Raw genomic sequence first — 19556 nt, forward strand, 5'->3', positions numbered from 1 at the left:
TTAAAATGTCTATCAGTATGAAAGAAAAGAATCAGTGATTAACTTCAAATGGGACCTTATATTTACTTTTATTCTTTTTATTGAGTTAATAAATAAATCCATTAATCTTCAGCATCCATAACTTAGAAAACGCTATATAATGTGGTGTTAGAATAACACTACCCACTCTATTACCAAGATTATTGTGGTAATCAAGAATTCAAATCCTTAAAATTTATTAATCAAATTATACGGTTAATAACATGCTCTATTGACGGTTCTGTTTTTAGAAGAAGCATGTTCATATGAAGAAGTTAATTTGTAACACCATCAATAAACTTACCCTTCACTAGAATATCCTTCTTCATCATTTGCATATTCGTCATCATCACCTCTCTCTTCATCCAGCTGAGGGTTCCCAGCCTCAGGATTATCAGCATCCTGTTCATAAATAGGATTACTGTTAAAAACTCCAGAGATTTAAACATTATATACAATTTGCAATGAGGAAATAGCTATTCATTTAGTGACCGAAATTACAGAATAACCTTTTTAACGTGTATAAATATTTGCCAAAGACTAGGACGAAATTGGGAATAGTTAGATGTATATATCGTCTAGGTGTCTTCCCAGCCGAAGAAACCTTATTTTAGTGAGGAACTTGAGATCACTTACATGTCATCTGGATGGCAACCACATACTACTTGACCGTAGTATGTGGTTGCCGTAACTAATAAGTCTGAACTAACTTAAATTTTTCGTCAAAAAGTTATGTGTCTATTTTAATATTACCTTAGTCTCTTTAACAATTTCCTCCTCCTCCTCTGAATCTCCCAAATTGTCTACAGCAATAGCCAAGAACACGTTCAATAGAATATCTGAATTTGTCTCTTAAGGAATTATTTTTAGAAAACAATCATTCGTAAACTTAACTGCAAAAAGATCTTTACAATCATAAAAGTAAGGAATCAGGAATTAAAAAGGAATAAATATGCTTTTTTTTTATTTTGTAGGTTTTAGGATATGAATCCAAGAATCAGATTTTTCCTTTATACGAAAAACTGGCCAAAACTTTAAACTTTAAAACGTTGAAAATAATTATAAAGTAGCATAATACAATATTAAAATGTTATAAAGCATTTGGATCAATACTGTCCCTGAGGACGGTATGAATCAATTCAAGACAGATGAATCAATTCAAAAAACTCAATTCAAATTCAACAACAACAAATTCAATTCATCAATCTTGAATCAAATCAAGAGTAACTTGAATTCATAGTCAAATAGACTGTATGTATGATGATTTATTTGCTGTAAAGGATACAGTTACCACATATGAATATAATAATGAAATATATTGACGCTAGAATTCCAGGCGAGCCTACACCACCGTAGGCGTTGATACCGTGATACATGACCACATTCCAATCTTCACCTGTTAATATCTGAAACATTGTTTTAATAATTAGAAATATTTTATGATCTACAGTCCATCTGATAGTAAGTGTAGTACCGTCGATATACATCTGATATTTCTTTAGGAATCTAAAGTTTAATAGTCATCAACTTTAGATAGAACTCAAATCCTATCTGACGTCGGCTACATGAATTGCTGATCGTGATTATGTTTGAAAGCCTCATAGAAGTGTCTATTTTACTACAACCTCAGAATACAGCAACAATTTACTGTTGCGTAACCAAGATAAATTTGACGGTATAGTCTTCAGAGTCAAACCAGGGAGCATACTATTTACTTATCAAAAATCAACTTTCTCTTTCTAAAAATGGTTAAAATTTTTGGTATCGACGTGGGAAATCACAATATCCCAAGAAATTAAAACAACTCACCTGAAACATAGTTAAAACAGCTTGCCAAAACGAATCAAAATTATGCCGTTCTTTTTCCTCCTCGGCAGCATAATCGAATTTTCCTCCGAAGACTTGCATTCCAAGTAATGCGAAGATCACGATGAAAAGGAACAGAAGTAGAAGCAAAGAGAAGATGGACTGGATTGAGTTGAGTAAAGACGCTACGAGGTTGGAGAGGGAACGCCAGTGTCTGAAAATAAAAATGTGGCAGATGTAGCAGTTTTCAAGGGAAATGTGGCAGATCTTAGGGTTCCATACGAAAAAATACGAATAATGGAATTCTCAAAGGATGACTCCCATATATGCCGTCCATCTGTAATATCCATTTTTGTCCAATATTATTGGACAAAATGGAGCACAATTATTGGACAAAATCAAGGAGCACGCAGTCCTCCTAATGATAAGTCACTGTCGCCCATAGACAGTGGCAATCAACTTCAACATCAAGCCATCAAGCCACCACCCCTGTTTCTAGCGTAAAGTAGATCTTACATTACGAGAAAGGGCTTATATATTTACATAAGGCGATCTTACTTCTCAAGAGCAACAACGTATTTGTGATCGGAAGAATCTGATCTATATGGGATTGATCACAAAAATTCACGTGGCGGCGGTAGTGGTGCTGGTGACTCACCATCATGTGGATTGAAAGGTCTTTGCTTATTTCCATCTTTTCAAGAAAATCCCAAGATACTTACGCGGTGACCTTGAAGACTCTAAGCAGCCGGACACACCTCAACACAGATATACCGAGCTGGGGTATGGTCTCCGTGACAGTTAGACCCAACTCCAGAATGGAACAGACCATGACGAAACAATCGAACCGGTTGAAGAGAGAGACGAAGTAACCCTGAAAAGAGAAAAACGAATTAATTACTAAATGGGTCAATCCACATAAAACAATTTTAAAATAAAGTAAAGTCATCATCTTACTTTATTTTAAACTACTTTGTTTTTACTAATTTACATTATAATAATTAATCATGGAACAGTATAGCCGTTATTGTAAATCGATCTCTCAGGACCGATCAGGAGGAGAGATCGATTTATAATTCAAGGACAAATTCTAGAAACGCTCACCTAATTTTGCAAAATTATCTGCATATTAGAATTGATTTTCACTAACCATAATGATCAAGGAAAACATCGTGAGGAAACCGCTACGCCTCGATTCCTTAAAAAAACGTCCACCAAACTGAATTTGGGCAGCGCGGTGGACTATGGCTTATACCGCTTTTACTTTTAGATGAGACCAGTGTCCAGCAGTGGTATTCTCATTAATGAAACACGAATTAAACATCTTCATATATCAAATAAATATATCATCATCATCAACCCATTACTGTCCCACTGCTGGACACGGGTATCCTCTCAGAATGAGAAGTATTAGGCCATAGTCCAAGTGCGAATTGGTAGACTTTACATACCTTTGAAAACTTTTAATTTCTTCTTAGGTATGCAGGTTTCCTCACGATATTTTCCTTCACCGATTAAGCAAAAGATAATTAACGTCAAACACGCACATTATTATTTTTTGAAAAATTAGAGGAGAGGGATTTGACCCTCGGATCCTTCGATCAAGAGGTCAAGTTTTATTACCACTGTTTTTATCATCATCATCATAAACATTATATATGATGATAATATAACGTCATAACATAATAGTCATAAATAAAATAAATATAATTTACCTGAAAACCTAAAGCATACATCTTCACCAACATCTCCATCGTAAATAGAACAACGAAGAGATAATTTGCATAATTCTGGAAGTCGTCTAGCCATCGCGGTTGTCTGAAATTAAAGATCAAGTTGAAGATATTTATTTTAATTTTATAAGTTGCAAGTAGCAAATAAGCATGCAGTCTATCTGATGGTAAATCACTGCTGTCGATGAACATCTGTAACCGACCCCAAAGAAGATGATATTCCTATCTGAGGTTGGTTCCAGATGCGCCGCTTCCCCTGAGGACTAACTTGGCATACCTCGAATAAATATGTCTCCTTTACCACACCCTATAAGAATACAGCAGCGCTGAATACATTTGTGATTAGGTAGGAATAGGTGTGGCTGTGGTGCCTCTTTAGTCAATCCAAGAAGAGTTTTAACGCCCAAGAAAATCTATAACCAACTCCACATAGCACATAGCACAAGTTCAACTTGAAGCTGATCATATGTGTTATTAACCCTGAGAACTAAGATGATCATATGTAAGTCAACCGGCATTCACACCATTCCATTCATCCACATAATTGAAAGTCGGTAAACCCTCTGTGGTTCGACTCCGGCGGCACCAATGCCACACCTATTTCTGCTTAATTTCAGCAGCGTTAAGCGCTGCTTTGTTCTAGGGAAACGTACTTTTTCCAGACATTGCAGCTTAGACCAGCTCAGATGTTCAGGTAGGAATCTGGTCTTTTCTGACTTTGATAACAAATTTCCATGCAGCATACCAGTAGCCACTTACCATCAGGTGGACTGCAAGCTCATCTGCTACTCTTTTATTACAAAAAGCTCCTTCACGTTACAAATAGGTATGACGGTGGTACCTACTAGGTCGAACCATTCTATTTGTACCAATTCTCAAGCTATTACTAGTAATAGTACTTATGTTAACTTACTCATAATGTTCACTTGCTAGCACCACTGTGTTGAGGAAGACCAGTACAATGATGGACCAGTAGAATGTTTGTGATTTCACTGCCTTACGACAAGATCTCCGCATTCGTCGGTTAATCTGAAAAAAAAAATATAATTAAAAATTTTCAACTTTCCCAAATAAATTTACAAAGAAAATACTTCTTTGTAAATTTATTTGAAACAATAACTTTAAACTAGGTGGCAATCAGGTCAATCAAAGGTTTGAAGGCCCTTTAAAAAAGGTTGACCGATAGAAATGAAATCTAAATATTTTGTGAATTGTATTTTGGATTTGTAAATAAGTAGGTATTAATTACCAATTTAAAGTGTAATCCTTGATCATAAAGCGTTCAGTGACTATGACGCGAGCTTCATGATTTTTGTTCACCCAAAAAGTGCTAAGCGCGCCTAAAGAAGTTTTAACTTCAAAAATGTTCGAATATAATATTATTATGTCATCTACATACTGTCGTCTAAAACGTGTTTTGAATACATCCAAATCCCTCATTGTAATGAGAAACCTATACCCAGCAGTAGAACATACAATATTGCAACTAATTATAATATATTGCGAATACATACCTTGTCAAATCTCTTGCAATAATCCTTACACACTGTCGTCTGGGAAGGCTCCCCGCACGCGTATATTTGGGATTGGGATCCATCGTTGCTTTTTCTGTCTTTTGCGGCTGAAATAATGAAATTATAAATCAGTAATATTACAATATCACACAGAGTAATCATTTAAAACAGTAGTTTTAAATTGAAGGTGGCAGAACCCTTTGTGATTCAACGGCGGCAACGACAGACCTTATTCGCCTTAAAAGCTATAATCAGCGCTACTGAATATTGATTTTAAGGGTGTGGTATAAATTCGAGACGTTCGACTTTTATCTCATGTGAGGTTGATTATACACGTCCATGGGTTCCAGTAGCCACGTTCCATTATGTGTTCTTAATGCTCGCTTACTACTTCAACATCCCAAAAAAAGAAACATATATAATAACACAGAAGTATTCATATGTGTGTGAGTGCGTTTGTGTGTGTGTGTTTGTATGTATGTTTGTGAGTGTATTAGTATCTGTGCAGATGTGCGTGTAGAATAATTGTCAAGATTTATACTCGTACCTTGAGAGTCCTGGTTTTCTTCTTTCTGGCCCTGGTCATTCTCCAGGTCCAATTCTTCGGCTACTGTGATCCAATTCAAATAACCCTTGAGGTCCTCTTCGAATTGTTGTCTTTCACGAGATTTTTGGAAATCACCTCGACTTTTTGCTTTCTCTCTTTCTTTGGAAAACTCACTGGAAAATGTTGATTTTAGTATGGAAGGATCAATTTCGTTGAAAAGAAAATGAAAAAATAATTTGTGTTTTTACTGGGGATCTGTCATTGCCTTATCATTTCTATCTCCTATGAACAGAAAGCAGATGACAATAATGATGATGAATATTATATTACAAACAAACTGAAGCACTCAATCAAAAAGATTGCCTCAAAACGCTTTCCTTGCACATGCAACTTAAGAGAACTTACCTTAACATTAAGGTAAGTTCTCTTATTTCATTATGAGGATGGCGGAGGATGAAAATACTTTTTACACACAAGTATATAAACTTACCCAGACAACACACCAAGAATTAAGTTCATGACGAAAAAATTCCCAAAGATGACTAACGAGACGAAGTATATCCATACCCACGTATTGCCTTTCACATCAGCTACCTGAAAAATGGTAAATAGATATCTAAACAAAAATATATTAAGTTAAAGTTAAATTATGTATCTTGAGTTGAAGGGTAAGACCCTCTGCCGCGATCAAATTACACACTCTTTACTATAAAACAGATTACTACCACTTTTTGCATTTATGTCTCCAGATTAAGTACGAAACTCTGCCCAAAGTGAATGCCCAAGTGTCATAATTCTCCAGACTGGTCAAGTACTAATTGATAAACTTCAATTATCTTTGACAACCTTTACAGAGCTCTATATCTCAAGAAACGGATTATGGTTTCTCAAATATCTTTATAATAAATAATATAACTTTTTTATAATGTAGGGGTAGTAGACAAGCATACAGTCCATCCGATGGTCAGTGGCTACTGCCGCCCATATACATTTGTAATCAACTCCAGATAGGATTAGATATTCCTACTTGAGGTCGGCCACAGATGTGCCGCTACCCCTGAGGACTTACCAAACCCTTCAAACCAGAACACTTCAGCGCTTAACGCTGCTGTTAACACGCAGAAATAGGTGTGGCGGTGGTGCCGCCGGAGTCGAACCACAAAGGTGTTATAAACCTTCAAAACTCCCATACTCCACGAGAAGTTGAAGTCCAAACTGATTCTGCCGTCTTCACTCTTAAAGTATTCAAATAATAAATGAATCCTTACAGCATACATAATATCAGTCCAGCCTTCGAGCGTAATGCACTGAAAGACAGTCAGCATGGAGTAGCCAATGTTATCGAAGTTGGTGATTCCGAAGTTCGGACCTTCCCAGACCCCTTTGCAGATGTAGCCCTCCTCGCACTGGGTGCCCACGCCAGGCTCCCGGCTGCATGGGCACGGGTCATCCATCATTTCACCTGAAATAGTTTGTATTTCTTCAAAAGGATGCAAAACAGCAACTTTCATGGGAATAACAAATTCTAAAATTCCAACTTATGCCTTTATTTATAATTATTCTATCCATTTCTTTTTTTTCGTGGTGAAGCTCAGCGTGGGTTTTCCACAGCCGCGGGGGCAGCGGAGAAAATATGCCAGACTTCTACCGGCTAAAACCCCATGGTATTTCTCTTGATGCCCTAAGTCGAGACCACGAGTACGCTAATAGCACACGACGGCAAATTTTGCCTATATGATATTTTAGATTGATATATTGATGATGGATAGATTGATTTCTAATAATGAGCGTTACTCCTCTGAGGTTATATCGGGCGATGTCAAAGAGGACTTTAATCCTATCTGAGAATATTCACAGGTGTTCATGTCGACAGTTACTACTTACTATCAGGTGGAATACATTCACGTTTGTTACGTCTTTTGCAACACAATACATTTCTTTAACATTATACTTTCAGGTGAGGATATACTCTGGTTTTACCAGATTGCTGATGTTAACCTATAAATATGTATTTCGTATTCTTTGACTCCACATCCCAAACACTTTCACGAATTTTAACATATAAGGTGTCGGTGGATACCAAACTGTATTGTAGAAGTGGCATAGACTACATTTTACAACATGACTTTTTGTTTTTTAACAATCATCTAATTCAACTACTTTTTAATTGTGATCATACCCGTCTCATTATAAAAGCAGGTGTCGTGCAGGACTCCAGAAAAGAGTTCCAACCCGATGATAGCGTAGATGATGATCACGAACAACACCAAGAACGCTATGTGGAAGAGAGGCACCATCGCTTTCAAGATGGAGTTCAGCACAATTTGTAGACCTGAAAAGGATACGTTTAAATAATCAGACAAAGAGAATCAGAATACGAGGTGAACGAGAACGGTTATTCTCTTTTTGATTAGAGAATCTCTTAAGTAATCAGTGGGTGTGACTGCTGCAGATAGCAATTTATAAGCAACTTGAAAGGTGTAGTTGACAGAGGAAGGTTGGTTGAACTAAGGAAGTATCACCTATAAACGAATCTAAGCCATCTAAGCTCTCATAAGTGGCAATGTATCTGTGATGTGTGAGGTCTAGGTAGAACATAGATTTCCACGGGCGACAGTTGGACTGCAAGTTTATTAAATAGTGATGTAAAATATATTGTTACTGTTCTCATGTGTCTTATATGATAAGGGAATTCACACTACACAGTATAGAAGTAATTCTATCATATATATTGGCCGCGAATTGTTGCCAAGTGTTACAGTCACATCAAAAGATTCGTCACTTTTAAATACTTCTATTTTTATATTTTTGGAATACACAGTCTTTTGCTTTGTCATCTGATTTTTGGAATGGTTTTTGGAATGGGAGTGTGAGAAATTTGTGGATAAAGATGTTTTATTGCAAATGTTGAATATAATTAAAGAATATATTATATTTTTTAAATAATTTTAATACTTACTTGGCACTCCAGATACAAGTCTAAGAGGCCTCAGCACTCTGAAAGCTCTCAAAGCTTTTACGTCGACGGTGTCTTTGGAGATGTTCTGGAGAATTTGACTTACAATACTGGAAAAAAGAGTTTATACAAATATATTAATATGAGCTTTAAACGGTTAACTAAAGACGATCTTATCCAGAAGATTTGCGCCCTCATGCGGTCCATCAACATAAAAGTTGAGCAATGTTGGGCGCGGTCGACTGTAGGATGGGTAACCGCTGGTGGCTAAATTTTATTCCATCGCTTCCATGTTTCAGAGGACTTCCATGTTTTTTTTTGACGATGTGGGTGCGTATTTGCAAATTGACATGCTTAAACGCTTTAAACACTTTCTACACTCACAGCCCCACACTAGGATTTCCTGTGTCGTGGGTGCCATGAACACACACATAGACAAATACATAAACACCCAGACCCAGAAACAGAAATCTAAATTCGTCATTTAGATATCTGTCCGACCGGGGATCGAACCCGGGACCCTCAGCGCGTCAGACCGGTATTGTGACCGCTCCGCCAGGCTTAAAGAAACATAATTTTATAAAAGTTAACAATTTATACTTTTTAAAGAGTACATTTTATATTAATATGCAATTATGTAAGTATTTTTAAAGAAAATGTGTTTTGATTTACTATTTTATTGCTGTTAGTTGAAAACCCATAAATTGATTTGACACCTGAAACCATTGAACGAGCATGCACCTCGCCAAATGTCTTTATTTATTTGTAGACTGAGTCCAAATTTGGTCAACAAAGATCGATATATCCACTAACATCAAAAGAAAAACCATAAATCCATTCGGAAAATAACGGTAACCTTGACCGAGCCTGTTATTCACAACAGAACCTCCGAATTTATTGAAGGTCGCAGCCTTCAGAGTTAAATACGCGAAATGTGGGATCCCTTGCCAAATATTTATGTAATAGATAACTAAGCCTACTGAATCTGTAAACCAGATGAGAGTGTCACTGTAAATCAGCGGACCTGGTATGGAAGTTATACTTCTTTTAGCAGTAAAAGGAAATTTTCAGTATATACTTTCGTCAAGTTACGGAACTTACCTTTCAAACTTCAAAGAACTATACAAGCAAAATTTTAAATTTTAGAACTTTTTGATGGAAGTTTAGACTGGGTATCGAGAATGTTTAAAAACTAAAAGTCACACATTTTTAGTGAGGCCTGATAATGAAGGAGGCATAAATTTAGTGCCAGATGGTATTTTTTGGCCTAATGAGTAAACAGTATGCGTAAAACTTATTTATGTATTTAATCTTTATACACCTGACACAGGAACAGAAGTAGGCTTAATGCTACGAACATTCTTTGTCAGCCATCTTTCAGGCAGTCACTAACACAAGTTACTTCAAATTTGAAGTCCTAGTCCCAGTCGAGCTTTTCTATGAGAGATACCGACTAAAATGTCGCTCTAGATTAACAAAAGTAATATTAGACTGCTTACCCAATAGTAACAATGGTGAAATCCAAACTGTTCCATGTGTTCCTCAGATAAGCACCAGGATGGAACGCGAACCCATATGCTATGATCTTCATCACGCACTCTGCCGTGAAGATGGCCATGAATATCCATTCTACTTTTTCCTGGAAACATATAATGTGAAACTTCAATCTATATCTAGATTTTTTTTCCTCTCTAGACATACTTTTCGACTATTTTGAGAAATCTGCCTAATAGCAGTGTTAAGCGCTGCTAGGGTTAGCTTGTGAGGCAAATAGTATTTTTCTGAGGCATTCCAACATAGTCTACAGGGGTAACGGCGCATCTGTGCCCGACATCAGGTAGAAATCTTATCTTATCTGGGGTTGATTGCAGATGTCCATGGGTATTAGTCCGCTTACTATCAGGTGCACTGCATGCTTGTCTGCTGCCTCTATATTATAAAAAATGCTCTTCTACGAATGAAAACATCTGCTGACTTTAACAAGTCATTCTTGTAAAAAGCTTTAGGAAGTGTGGCATCGCGTCTATTTGATTAATTTAGTAATATTTATTTATTTATTTATTTATTTATTTATTTATTTAAGGATCATACACAAAATTACAAAATACAACAGTTCTTACAGATCTAAGTCTTAAAGTTAGTCTTTCTGTAATTTTAGTTACGTATGAACACAACATGCGTAGCAATTAAAGGTGCATTAACAAGAATCTTACTAAAAAATAGGAAATTGATGTTTATAGATAATAAATATATATAAATGTTATGCATTATTAAATGGAAATATGTACTATAACAATGAGTATATGGCATGAATAACATATATAATAAATATGATATTTATGATGGCGATGCACTTATGATATACATATATATATATAATTATGATTTAAAAAAAAATAAAAAAAAATGTTAGTGTTTGTACATATTATAAATATTATGATATTACTTTACATACGTGCTTAGATTTTATGATAATTTGGGTTCAAAACCCTATAGATTTTATTTTTAAACACTGCAAGTTTATCGTGAAAGATGTCTAAGGTGTCGTCCTTGCTTAAAAACTCTTGTAGCAATTTACACAGTCTAGGAATGAGAGAATTACGTCCTAAGTTAGTTTTGTATATTCTATGGGTAAGTATAGGTCTTGGATACCGTGGTAAATTATTTGGAACAGCGAGTGAGAAGTGATGTAGTAGGTTAGAATTGTCGAGGATGCTATTTAATTGCTTAAACAAAAATGTCAGGTCATGCATTTTGCGTCTGTCCGACAGCATCATAAGATTAAAATTTTGGAGACGATTGCTGTACGGTTCTCGTTTATTTGATCCGTGGAAATAGAAAGAAGTAAAGCGCCTTTGTATAGACTCAATGCGGTCCTTATGAATTTGGTAGGTAGGGTTCCAAATAACAGAGCAGTATTCGAGTTTACTTCTAACGAGAGTAGTAAATAGTAGCTTTCTCGTGTTTATGTTCTTAAATTCCTTGGAGTTCCTGAATAAGAAGCCTAACATACTTCGAGCAGATTTACATATGTTTTCGACATGATTGATAAAATTTAATTTGGAGTCAAATGTTACGCCTAAATCACGTATAGTCTGTTGTTGTTGGAGTTTAACACCATTTATTTGGTATGCCATATCAAATGATTTACGGTTTCTAGTGAATTTAATAAATGAGCACTTATCAGGATTAAGGAGCATTCCATTGTTACTGCACCAGTCCGATAATGCACCAGTCCAGACTACGGTGCCCTTTGACCCGCACCACAAAAGCAAGAGGGCTGCTAGGTTAAGGAAGTAATACACTCATTTAATATCTCTTTGTATGGATAACACCTTATCATTATGTTGTCGTTATTGTTGTTATATACCTCCTCCTCACAAAACATTCGATTTCTTAGTTACCTCCTATAGCTATTGTAATTTATAACTAAATATTATTTCACCGACAATATTAGTTAACAATTTTGTTTTGATGTATGACATTTGACGTTTTTGTCACTGACATATGGCTATCTGTGTTGCCACTTTATAACATGTCGTTTTGTGTTTAAGCGAATGTAAAGTTGGGAGGTTATGGTTTTTATTGTATACAGCCTATTCTAAAGATAGATTCCAACAATAATTTTGTCATGTTTTTTTTTTTCGTGGAGTTTATTATTCAACTTTGTCATATATTTCTATTATTCACTTTCTTTTTATTGTAACGTTTTCTGCCAATGTTTAGCCGGTGGGATGGGTAAAATTTTAAGACATTAGAATCTTTTTAGTTATTTATAAATATTTAAATTATATTATATTTACTATATATTAATATTTATTTTATTATTATAATATTTTTATTTAACATATTTAATTATGTCTGAGGATGATTCGTTTCATTCTGCATACAATTTCAATACGTCTTCCATGTCTAGTAATGAATCTTTTTGTGAACCTGAAACTTTATGTAACTTGCTGAACATCTCTCTTGAAAACTCGTATAATACTTTCAATGTCTGTCACCTAAATGCACAAAGTATACCCGCGCACTATTCAGAACTACTAGATACCTTTACTAATACCTCCGTGCAAGCCATCTTAGTTTCTGAAAGCTGGCTTAAACCTTCTTTGAAGTCTCACGACTACAGCTTACCGGGTTATGTTCTTATAAGGAACGATCGATTGGGAAAAGGAGGCGGAGGAGTGGCCATCTACATCCGGCACGATATTCCTTTCTCTATTATAGCCTCCTCTCCTAGCAATTACTCTGCTTCTGCTGAATTTATTTTTCTAGAGATTCAGGTGAAGCATTCCAAGGTTGTTCTTGGCGTGGTTTATTGTCCTCCTTCCGTTAATTATTTTGATAATTTAGAAATAATTTTGGAGTCGTTTTGTTCGGTTTATACACATCACATAATTATGGGTGACTTTAACACTGACTTGTTAAAACCCTCTCCCCAAACCTCCAAGCTTATTAACATCCTCTCCTCTGTGAACCTGTCAGTACTTCCATGCAACCCAACCCATCATAATCTTACTTCTCCTGACACCTGGCTTGATCTAATGATCACGTCTCAATCTGATCTTGTTTTAAAATGCGGTCAGTTGTCAGCTCCAGGTTTTTCGCACCATGATTTAATTTACCTTGCGTACAAGTTGAAAGTGCCAAAAGCTAAGTCCGAAATAACTTGGATGCGAAACTTCGCAAAGATCGATTTAGGGGCATTAAAAATTGATGCATCGAAGATCGACTTCTCTCCGGTGTATGTGGCGTCTTCAATTGATGAGAAAATTTCTCACTTTAACTCCCTTACTCTTCACTTGTTTGATGCACATGCACCGCGCAGAGCGGTAAAATTAAAGCGGCAGCCTGCACCGTGGATTACTAGAGGTGTTCGTATAGCCATGACACGCCGTGACAGAGCCTTTAGGACCTTTAAGCGTGATCGGTCTGATGAGAATTGGAGTATCTACAAATCGCTTCGCAATCGCTGCAATCAAATGGTGAGAGCAGCTAAGCGTACCTATTTCTTTGACAACTTAAGTAACTCTTCGCCTGCAGATATATGGAAGTTTCTCAATACTCATGGCATTGGTAAGCAGAGAGCTCAGACATACGCTATGCCGTTCTCACTTCAGGATCTTAACTCCCACTTCTCCATTGCTTGTTCTCTCTGTCCTCTAGTAAAATCTCAAACCATCTCTGAAATTACTTCCTGGGCTAAACCTCAACATGAACTCTTCTCATTTTCTGCCGCTTCTAAAGATGATGTTCTTAAAACTCTTGTGTCAATTAAATCTAAGGCAGTGGGCTGTGATGATGTGAGTCGTTCTATGCTCCTTCTTGTTCTTGATTACTTTCTTCCTCCTATAACTCACATCATCAATTTCTCGTTGTTGACAGGAGCATTTCCTAGACTCTGGCGTAAAGCCTTTATTACCCCAATTCCTAAAGTCGCTAACCCCCGTCAACTTAACAACTATAGGCCAATTTCTATATTACCCTTTCTCTCCAAAGTGCTTGAGGCTGTCGCTTACAAGCAGGTATCTGCCTTTATCCACAAAAATAATTGTCTTTCCCAATTTCAATCTGGCTTTCGCCCAGGTCACAGCACCACCACTGCTCTTCTTAAGGTGACAGAAGATATTCGAAGTGGCATGGAGGACCGATTGGTCACTGTTCTCGTTCTTATAGATTTTTCGAACGCCTTTAACATGGTTGACCATGATATCCTCCTTGCTATACTTCGTCACCTTAATATTTCGTCAACTTCTTTAAACTGGTTTTCTTCTTACCTTGGCGGCCGTCAGCAAGCTGTGCGTTCTGGGCAGAATATTTCTGACTGGAACAATCTTCTATCTGGTGTGCCGCAGGGTGGAATACTCTCACCTCTATTATTTTCTCTCTTTATTAATTCCCTTTCTTCGTTGCTTAGTTGCTCTTTCCACTTTTACGCTGATGATCTGCAGATCTATACACAGGCCGAAGTTAACTCCCTGGATATCGCCATTATGACTATTAATAATAACTTAAAACACATTGCTACCTGGAGTACGAAATTCGGCGTAAATGTAAATCCCAATAAATGCCAAGCAATTATTATTGGGAGCGATCGACAATTGGTTAAAGTAGATTTAGATCTCATTACACCGGTCACGTTTAATGACTCTATAATACAATTCACGTCGTCAGTTAAAAACTTAGGGATCCACTTGGACAATAATCTGAACTGGTCTACTCAGATCCGAGAGACCTGTCGAACTGTCACCGCCAAGCTTTGTGCTCTTAATCGGCTTAGAAATTTCCTTCCGATCAAGGTAAAATTAAATCTGGTGCATGCTCTTATTTTCCCCATTATTGATTATGGTGATGTGTGTTTCACGGATCTCAATGAGAACCTACTGAATAAACTGGACCGGCTCATTAATAACTGTATCCGCTTTACATTCTGTCTTCGCAAGTTCGACCATGTCTCCTCTTTTCGGTCTCAGTTACAGTGGCCTCCTATTCGTAAACGAAGACAAATAAGGATACTTTCAACTCTCTTTTCTATCTTATATGATGATCTTTCTCCAGAGTATCTGAAGTGTAAATTTCAATACCTGCGTGATAACCATGAACGGCACTTACGTTCTTCTGAGACGCTGACTCTCTTAATTCCTTCTCACCATTCTGGTTTCATGTCCTATTCGTTTGCTGTTCAGGCCGCTCGATTTTGGAATGCGCTCCCTGAAGATCTTAGAAAACCACTCAGCAAATCAGTGTACAAAAAGAAACTTCGCGCACATATTTTAAACCTAGACATGAAATGAATTAAATATAGCATTTTCTCTTTATTTACGGATGTATATATTATATAGTATGTATTTATATTGCATATATTTTGTATAATGTATTATATTTATGTGTATATATATATATATATATATTATATATATTATTATCTTTATGCCGCCATCGTTGTCTTTCTCACTACCCGAAGGTTGACTGGCAGAGAATGCTATATAGCATTAAGTCCGCCTTTGTGCCTTTACATTTCTGTAAGGTTCATAAAGAATAAATAAATAAATAAATAAATAATCTATTAACGTCGTCTTGGAGAGCTTTGGCATCCTTTTCAGATTTTATTTGTTTTGCGATCTTAAGGTCATCAGCAAATATAAAGTACTTAGAGTTACGCATGCAGTTAGTAACATCATTGAGAAAAATGTTGAAAAGGAGGGGTCCTAGAATAGATCCCTGTGGGACTCCTGATGTAGCATAGTACGGCGATGACATGTAGCCCTTAACTACCACCTGTGATGATCTACTCTCTAGGTAAGAGGATAGCCATGACAGCAACGATCCTCCAAATCCAAAATTTGAAAGCTTCTTTATAAGTAGTGAGTGATTGACCTTATCAAATGCTTTAGAAAAGTCTGTATATACAGTATCAACCTGAATGCCCGAGTCGACGGAACTGGAGACGAACGTAAAGAAGTTAGCTAGGTTAGTCACAGTAGATCTGGAAACCATGAAACCATGTTGTTCCTCTGATATAGCTTGTTGCACGTGTCGGAGGAAAAGAGGGTGTAAAAGGGATTCAAACATTTTAGGCAAAATGGATATTATTGAGATAGGCCGATAATTGGATATATTATTACAGCCACCTTTTTTATAAATTGGTACAATTCTTGCTCTCTTCCATAAATCTGGAAAGATTCCGGCTTGAAGGGATTTGTTGTAAATGATGCAAACTGGTAATGAGAGAGGCTCGGCACATTTGGCTATGAATACCGCAGGTAAGTTATCTGGACCAGCGCCTTTCCGTGTGTCAAGTCTTTTTAGTTTTTTAAAGACTTCAAACTGTGTGAAATGTACTGTGCACAGAGAGCCACGTCCAATTGACTGGATTGTATCCTTATAGGGTGGACAGTGCGTATCGAAGACCGAAGAAAAATGTTTCGCGAATAAATTGCATATACTCTCTCCATCCGTAGCCACCTGACCTTCGAGAGACATATTCGATGGATAAGAGTTAGAAGATTTTTTCAGATTTTTAAGATGCGTCCAGAAATATTTAGGGTTTTTAGATATATTTGTCTCTATAATTTGGATGTAGTTTTTATAGCTTTTTTTTATTAGTTTATCACAATAATCACGGAGCGATTCGAACTTCAGGCGATCAAGAGGGTTTTTATGAAATTTATATTTTAGTCTGTATTTATTTTTGTAATGTAATGATGAAATAAGTTTTTTACCAAACCAAATAGGATACTTGCTGCTTTTATACGAAGTTTTAGGAACATATTTTTTTATGATTACGTTCAACTTGTTATAAAATATAGCTAACATGAGGTTGACGTCCTCACAGTCAAGCAAGAGATCTAACCATGGTGTTTTATTAAGTTCGTTTATTATATTATTGTAATCTGCCTTATAAAAATTTAATCGAGAATCTAATCTTTCGGTAATTACCTTCTTTAAGTTACATGTTAAAGTTATATCTAACGGAGGATGGTGTTTATCTACGATACATATAGGATTTAAATTTTGTGTGACAGTCAGTTCATTCGAGTTTGATAATATTAGGTCCAGCATCCTTAGGTTAATGTTAGTTACTGAGTTGTACTGGTGAAGATTGTTTTCCTCAATAAAATCAATAAACATAGAATCTAAGTTAGAACTACTAGATGGGCGCAAATGATTGACGCCAGGTTGTTTTGTCCAGGCTAAGTTCGAAAGATTTAGGTCCCCTGCAATTATGACATGATCGTTTTGATGAATTATATTATTAGTGTTTGTTAAGAATGACTCCAAAATGTCCCGTTTAATGGGTGGTGGTAAATAAATGGCACAGAGAGCTATATGATTGAGTTTACCTAACCTAGTTATTTCGATTGTCACCCATAGGTCCTCACAGTTGCTTTCCCAGTGAGTCATACGTTGAGATATAAAATTATTTCTAACTGCTATAACTACCCCTCCTCCATTTTTAACTTTTCTGTCTCTCCTATAAGTTACATAACGACTGTCAAAAATTTCAGTGTCATATATGCTATCGTTAAGCCAACTTTCCGTTAATATTAATACATCAAAATTATTGTTTAATATATTGAGTTTGACATCACGGCACTTGCTGCGTAATCCTCTTACATTTTGATAGTAAATTTTTAATAATTCCATAAAAATGTGTTATAAGTAACGTATGTCTTTGTAAATATGTAAATTTGTATATAAAGTGTAAAATAAATATTAAATTAAGTTTACTGTAAATATATAATTGATTAATTTAAGATTCAATATTGTATAAGTGTGTTTATAATTAAATAAAATAAATATTCTAAATAATGACAAACTCTAATAACAAACTCTAAATTCTACGAAAGTGATTCTAACTGACTAAAGTCTCGTATCATGATGTGTTCCGATGATTCTGTTTTTCTCATAAATATCCGACCGTTTTTCACCCAAACGAACTTATATTGAAGTTGTTTCGCCTTATCTCTGGCTAACGCGTGCAATCTCTTCGTTTCAGGAATAAGATGGTCAACGACATATATAGGTTTCTTCTCCCCTGCAATCCCGATATGACTGGTGTTTAGTTTATTATCCCGGTGTTTTTTGTTGTATTGTATTACGTTAGCCATAAATGTATCGCGAACACGAGGGTTGGAAAACTTAACCACAACTGAACGAGGGCGTTTATTTTCCGGATTAATTTTAGCTATCCTTGTGCATTTGTGTACATCTCCTTCTTGCAAGTTGTGGCCAGTAACTTTGGCTATTTGAACCATCACATTCAACAGATTTTCATTTTTATGTTCGGGTATACATTGAACTTCGAGATTGCATAATCGTGAGTGCTGCTCCATAATATTTAAGCGGTTGCCAAGGTCTTTAATTGTTGACTTCAATATACCATTCTCCTCGGTGAGTTTTTCCACCTGATCACATCTCAGTTGAAGTTTTTTTTGTATGTCTTCATGTTGCGCATTCAGGTAACTAATAGAATCCTTTATATCATTTATCTCAGAAAATATTTCCTTTGTCTTTGTTTCCACAACTTTTGTCATCCTTCTCTCCATTTTGTCCAACAGGTCATCCATAGCTTCTTGAATCAACTCTTTAACATCATCCAAAGAAAAGTCCCTTGCGCTTTGAGTGGTTGTACTGGGATTAGCGCGACGGAGGGTAACATGAGTTGTGGGGCTCACTTCGCTGGTTGTACCAGTACAGCGTACAGGAGTATTAGAGTTGTCGCCTTTCGGTACTTTCGAACGACATGTCGGACAAGCCCAGCTGCTTTTGAAGTCTTGCGAGATTTCTTTGAATTTTCTCTTCGAGGTGTTAATACACTCAAAATGATATCTTAGGAAACAGGTATTACATTTGAGTTGTTCTAAGGTTAATAAATCCAGCGCACATCCAGCGCATTTTTTGTTTGCAGTTTTAGAACTCATTATGTATATCAGTGTTTAGTGAAGAAACACCGGAACACAGGCAATAAATAATCTGCAAGTTGCGTTGAAGTATAATTGCGTGTGAATAAGCAGTAGGAGCTTCCTTAATAAGCGGCAAGCAAGCCGATAAACTGGTTTAGCGAGCGGCGCGCGGGTAACTTAGCAGTGTGACATTATGCGGCTGCCAGCTGATAACGCAGCGCTACGAATGCAGTTTTATGCACTAAATGATGCAAATAGAAACTGTTGTTACTCACGAACCACTGGTTGGAAGTTTACCAAATAAACACTATTGCTTGCTTTGTAACTCGCACTACAGCAATAACTTAGTAATTGAGAATTTAGGTCACTTTTTACTAGTTTTTAAGCAAAAAACGTAAGGACGGGTTTACAATCAATGTTAATGCACCGACGGCGGGGTGCGGAGTGCGGAGTAATATGATCAATGTTAACCAACTTTTGGTAAACAATGATCAAGACAATTTCTAGCTACTAAATTTGTCAAACTTTGATCTTTGGTCATCAAAATATTCAATAGATTGCCTTGCTAGTGTAGAT

At 36.3% G+C, this 19556-nt stretch overlaps 2 protein-coding genes across 2 annotated transcripts in view; both read right to left on the reverse strand.

Moving 5' to 3' along the window:
- Positions 1-19556, reverse strand: part of LOC140754691 (muscle calcium channel subunit alpha-1) — a 69383-nt gene that overhangs the window by 24800 nt on the left and 25027 nt on the right. Inside the window, exons 4-17 of the mRNA XM_073089731.1 lie at positions 10074-10213; positions 8578-8684; positions 7798-7950; positions 6887-7080; positions 6109-6212; positions 5619-5791; positions 5072-5178; positions 4471-4586; positions 3540-3642; positions 2547-2698; positions 1828-2038; positions 1304-1424; positions 772-857; positions 323-420 (exon numbers count right to left, since the gene is read on the reverse strand). Of these exons, the coding sequence (XP_072945832.1) occupies positions 323-420; positions 772-857; positions 1304-1424; positions 1828-2038; positions 2547-2698; positions 3540-3642; positions 4471-4586; positions 5072-5178; positions 5619-5791; positions 6109-6212; positions 6887-7080; positions 7798-7950; positions 8578-8684; positions 10074-10213 (1865 nt within the window). The remainder of the gene's footprint in view (positions 1-322; positions 421-771; positions 858-1303; positions 1425-1827; positions 2039-2546; positions 2699-3539; positions 3643-4470; positions 4587-5071; positions 5179-5618; positions 5792-6108; positions 6213-6886; positions 7081-7797; positions 7951-8577; positions 8685-10073; positions 10214-19556) is intronic.
- Positions 17902-19421, reverse strand: LOC140754690 (uncharacterized). The gene is made up of 2 exons (XM_073089730.1): positions 19256-19421; positions 17902-19050 (listed from the first exon to the last, which is right to left on the reverse strand). The coding sequence occupies exon 2, from the start codon at positions 18996-18998 to the stop codon at positions 17916-17918; it is 1083 nt and encodes a 360-aa protein (XP_072945831.1). The 5' UTR covers positions 18999-19050; positions 19256-19421; the 3' UTR covers positions 17902-17915.

This window comes from Epargyreus clarus, unplaced genomic scaffold (assembly GCF_041222505.1).
Source record: "Epargyreus clarus isolate Ecla_fem2 unplaced genomic scaffold, WU_Ecla_fem_2.2 ptg000031l, whole genome shotgun sequence".
In the NCBI taxonomy this organism is placed as follows: domain Eukaryota; kingdom Metazoa; phylum Arthropoda; class Insecta; order Lepidoptera; family Hesperiidae; genus Epargyreus; species Epargyreus clarus.

Bases quoted from the DNA above. Each gene is read 5' to 3' on its own strand.
- LOC140754690 (XM_073089730.1), bottom strand. From the start codon at position 18,998: ATGAGTTCTAAAACTGCAAACAAAAAATGCGCTGGATGTGCGCTGGAT.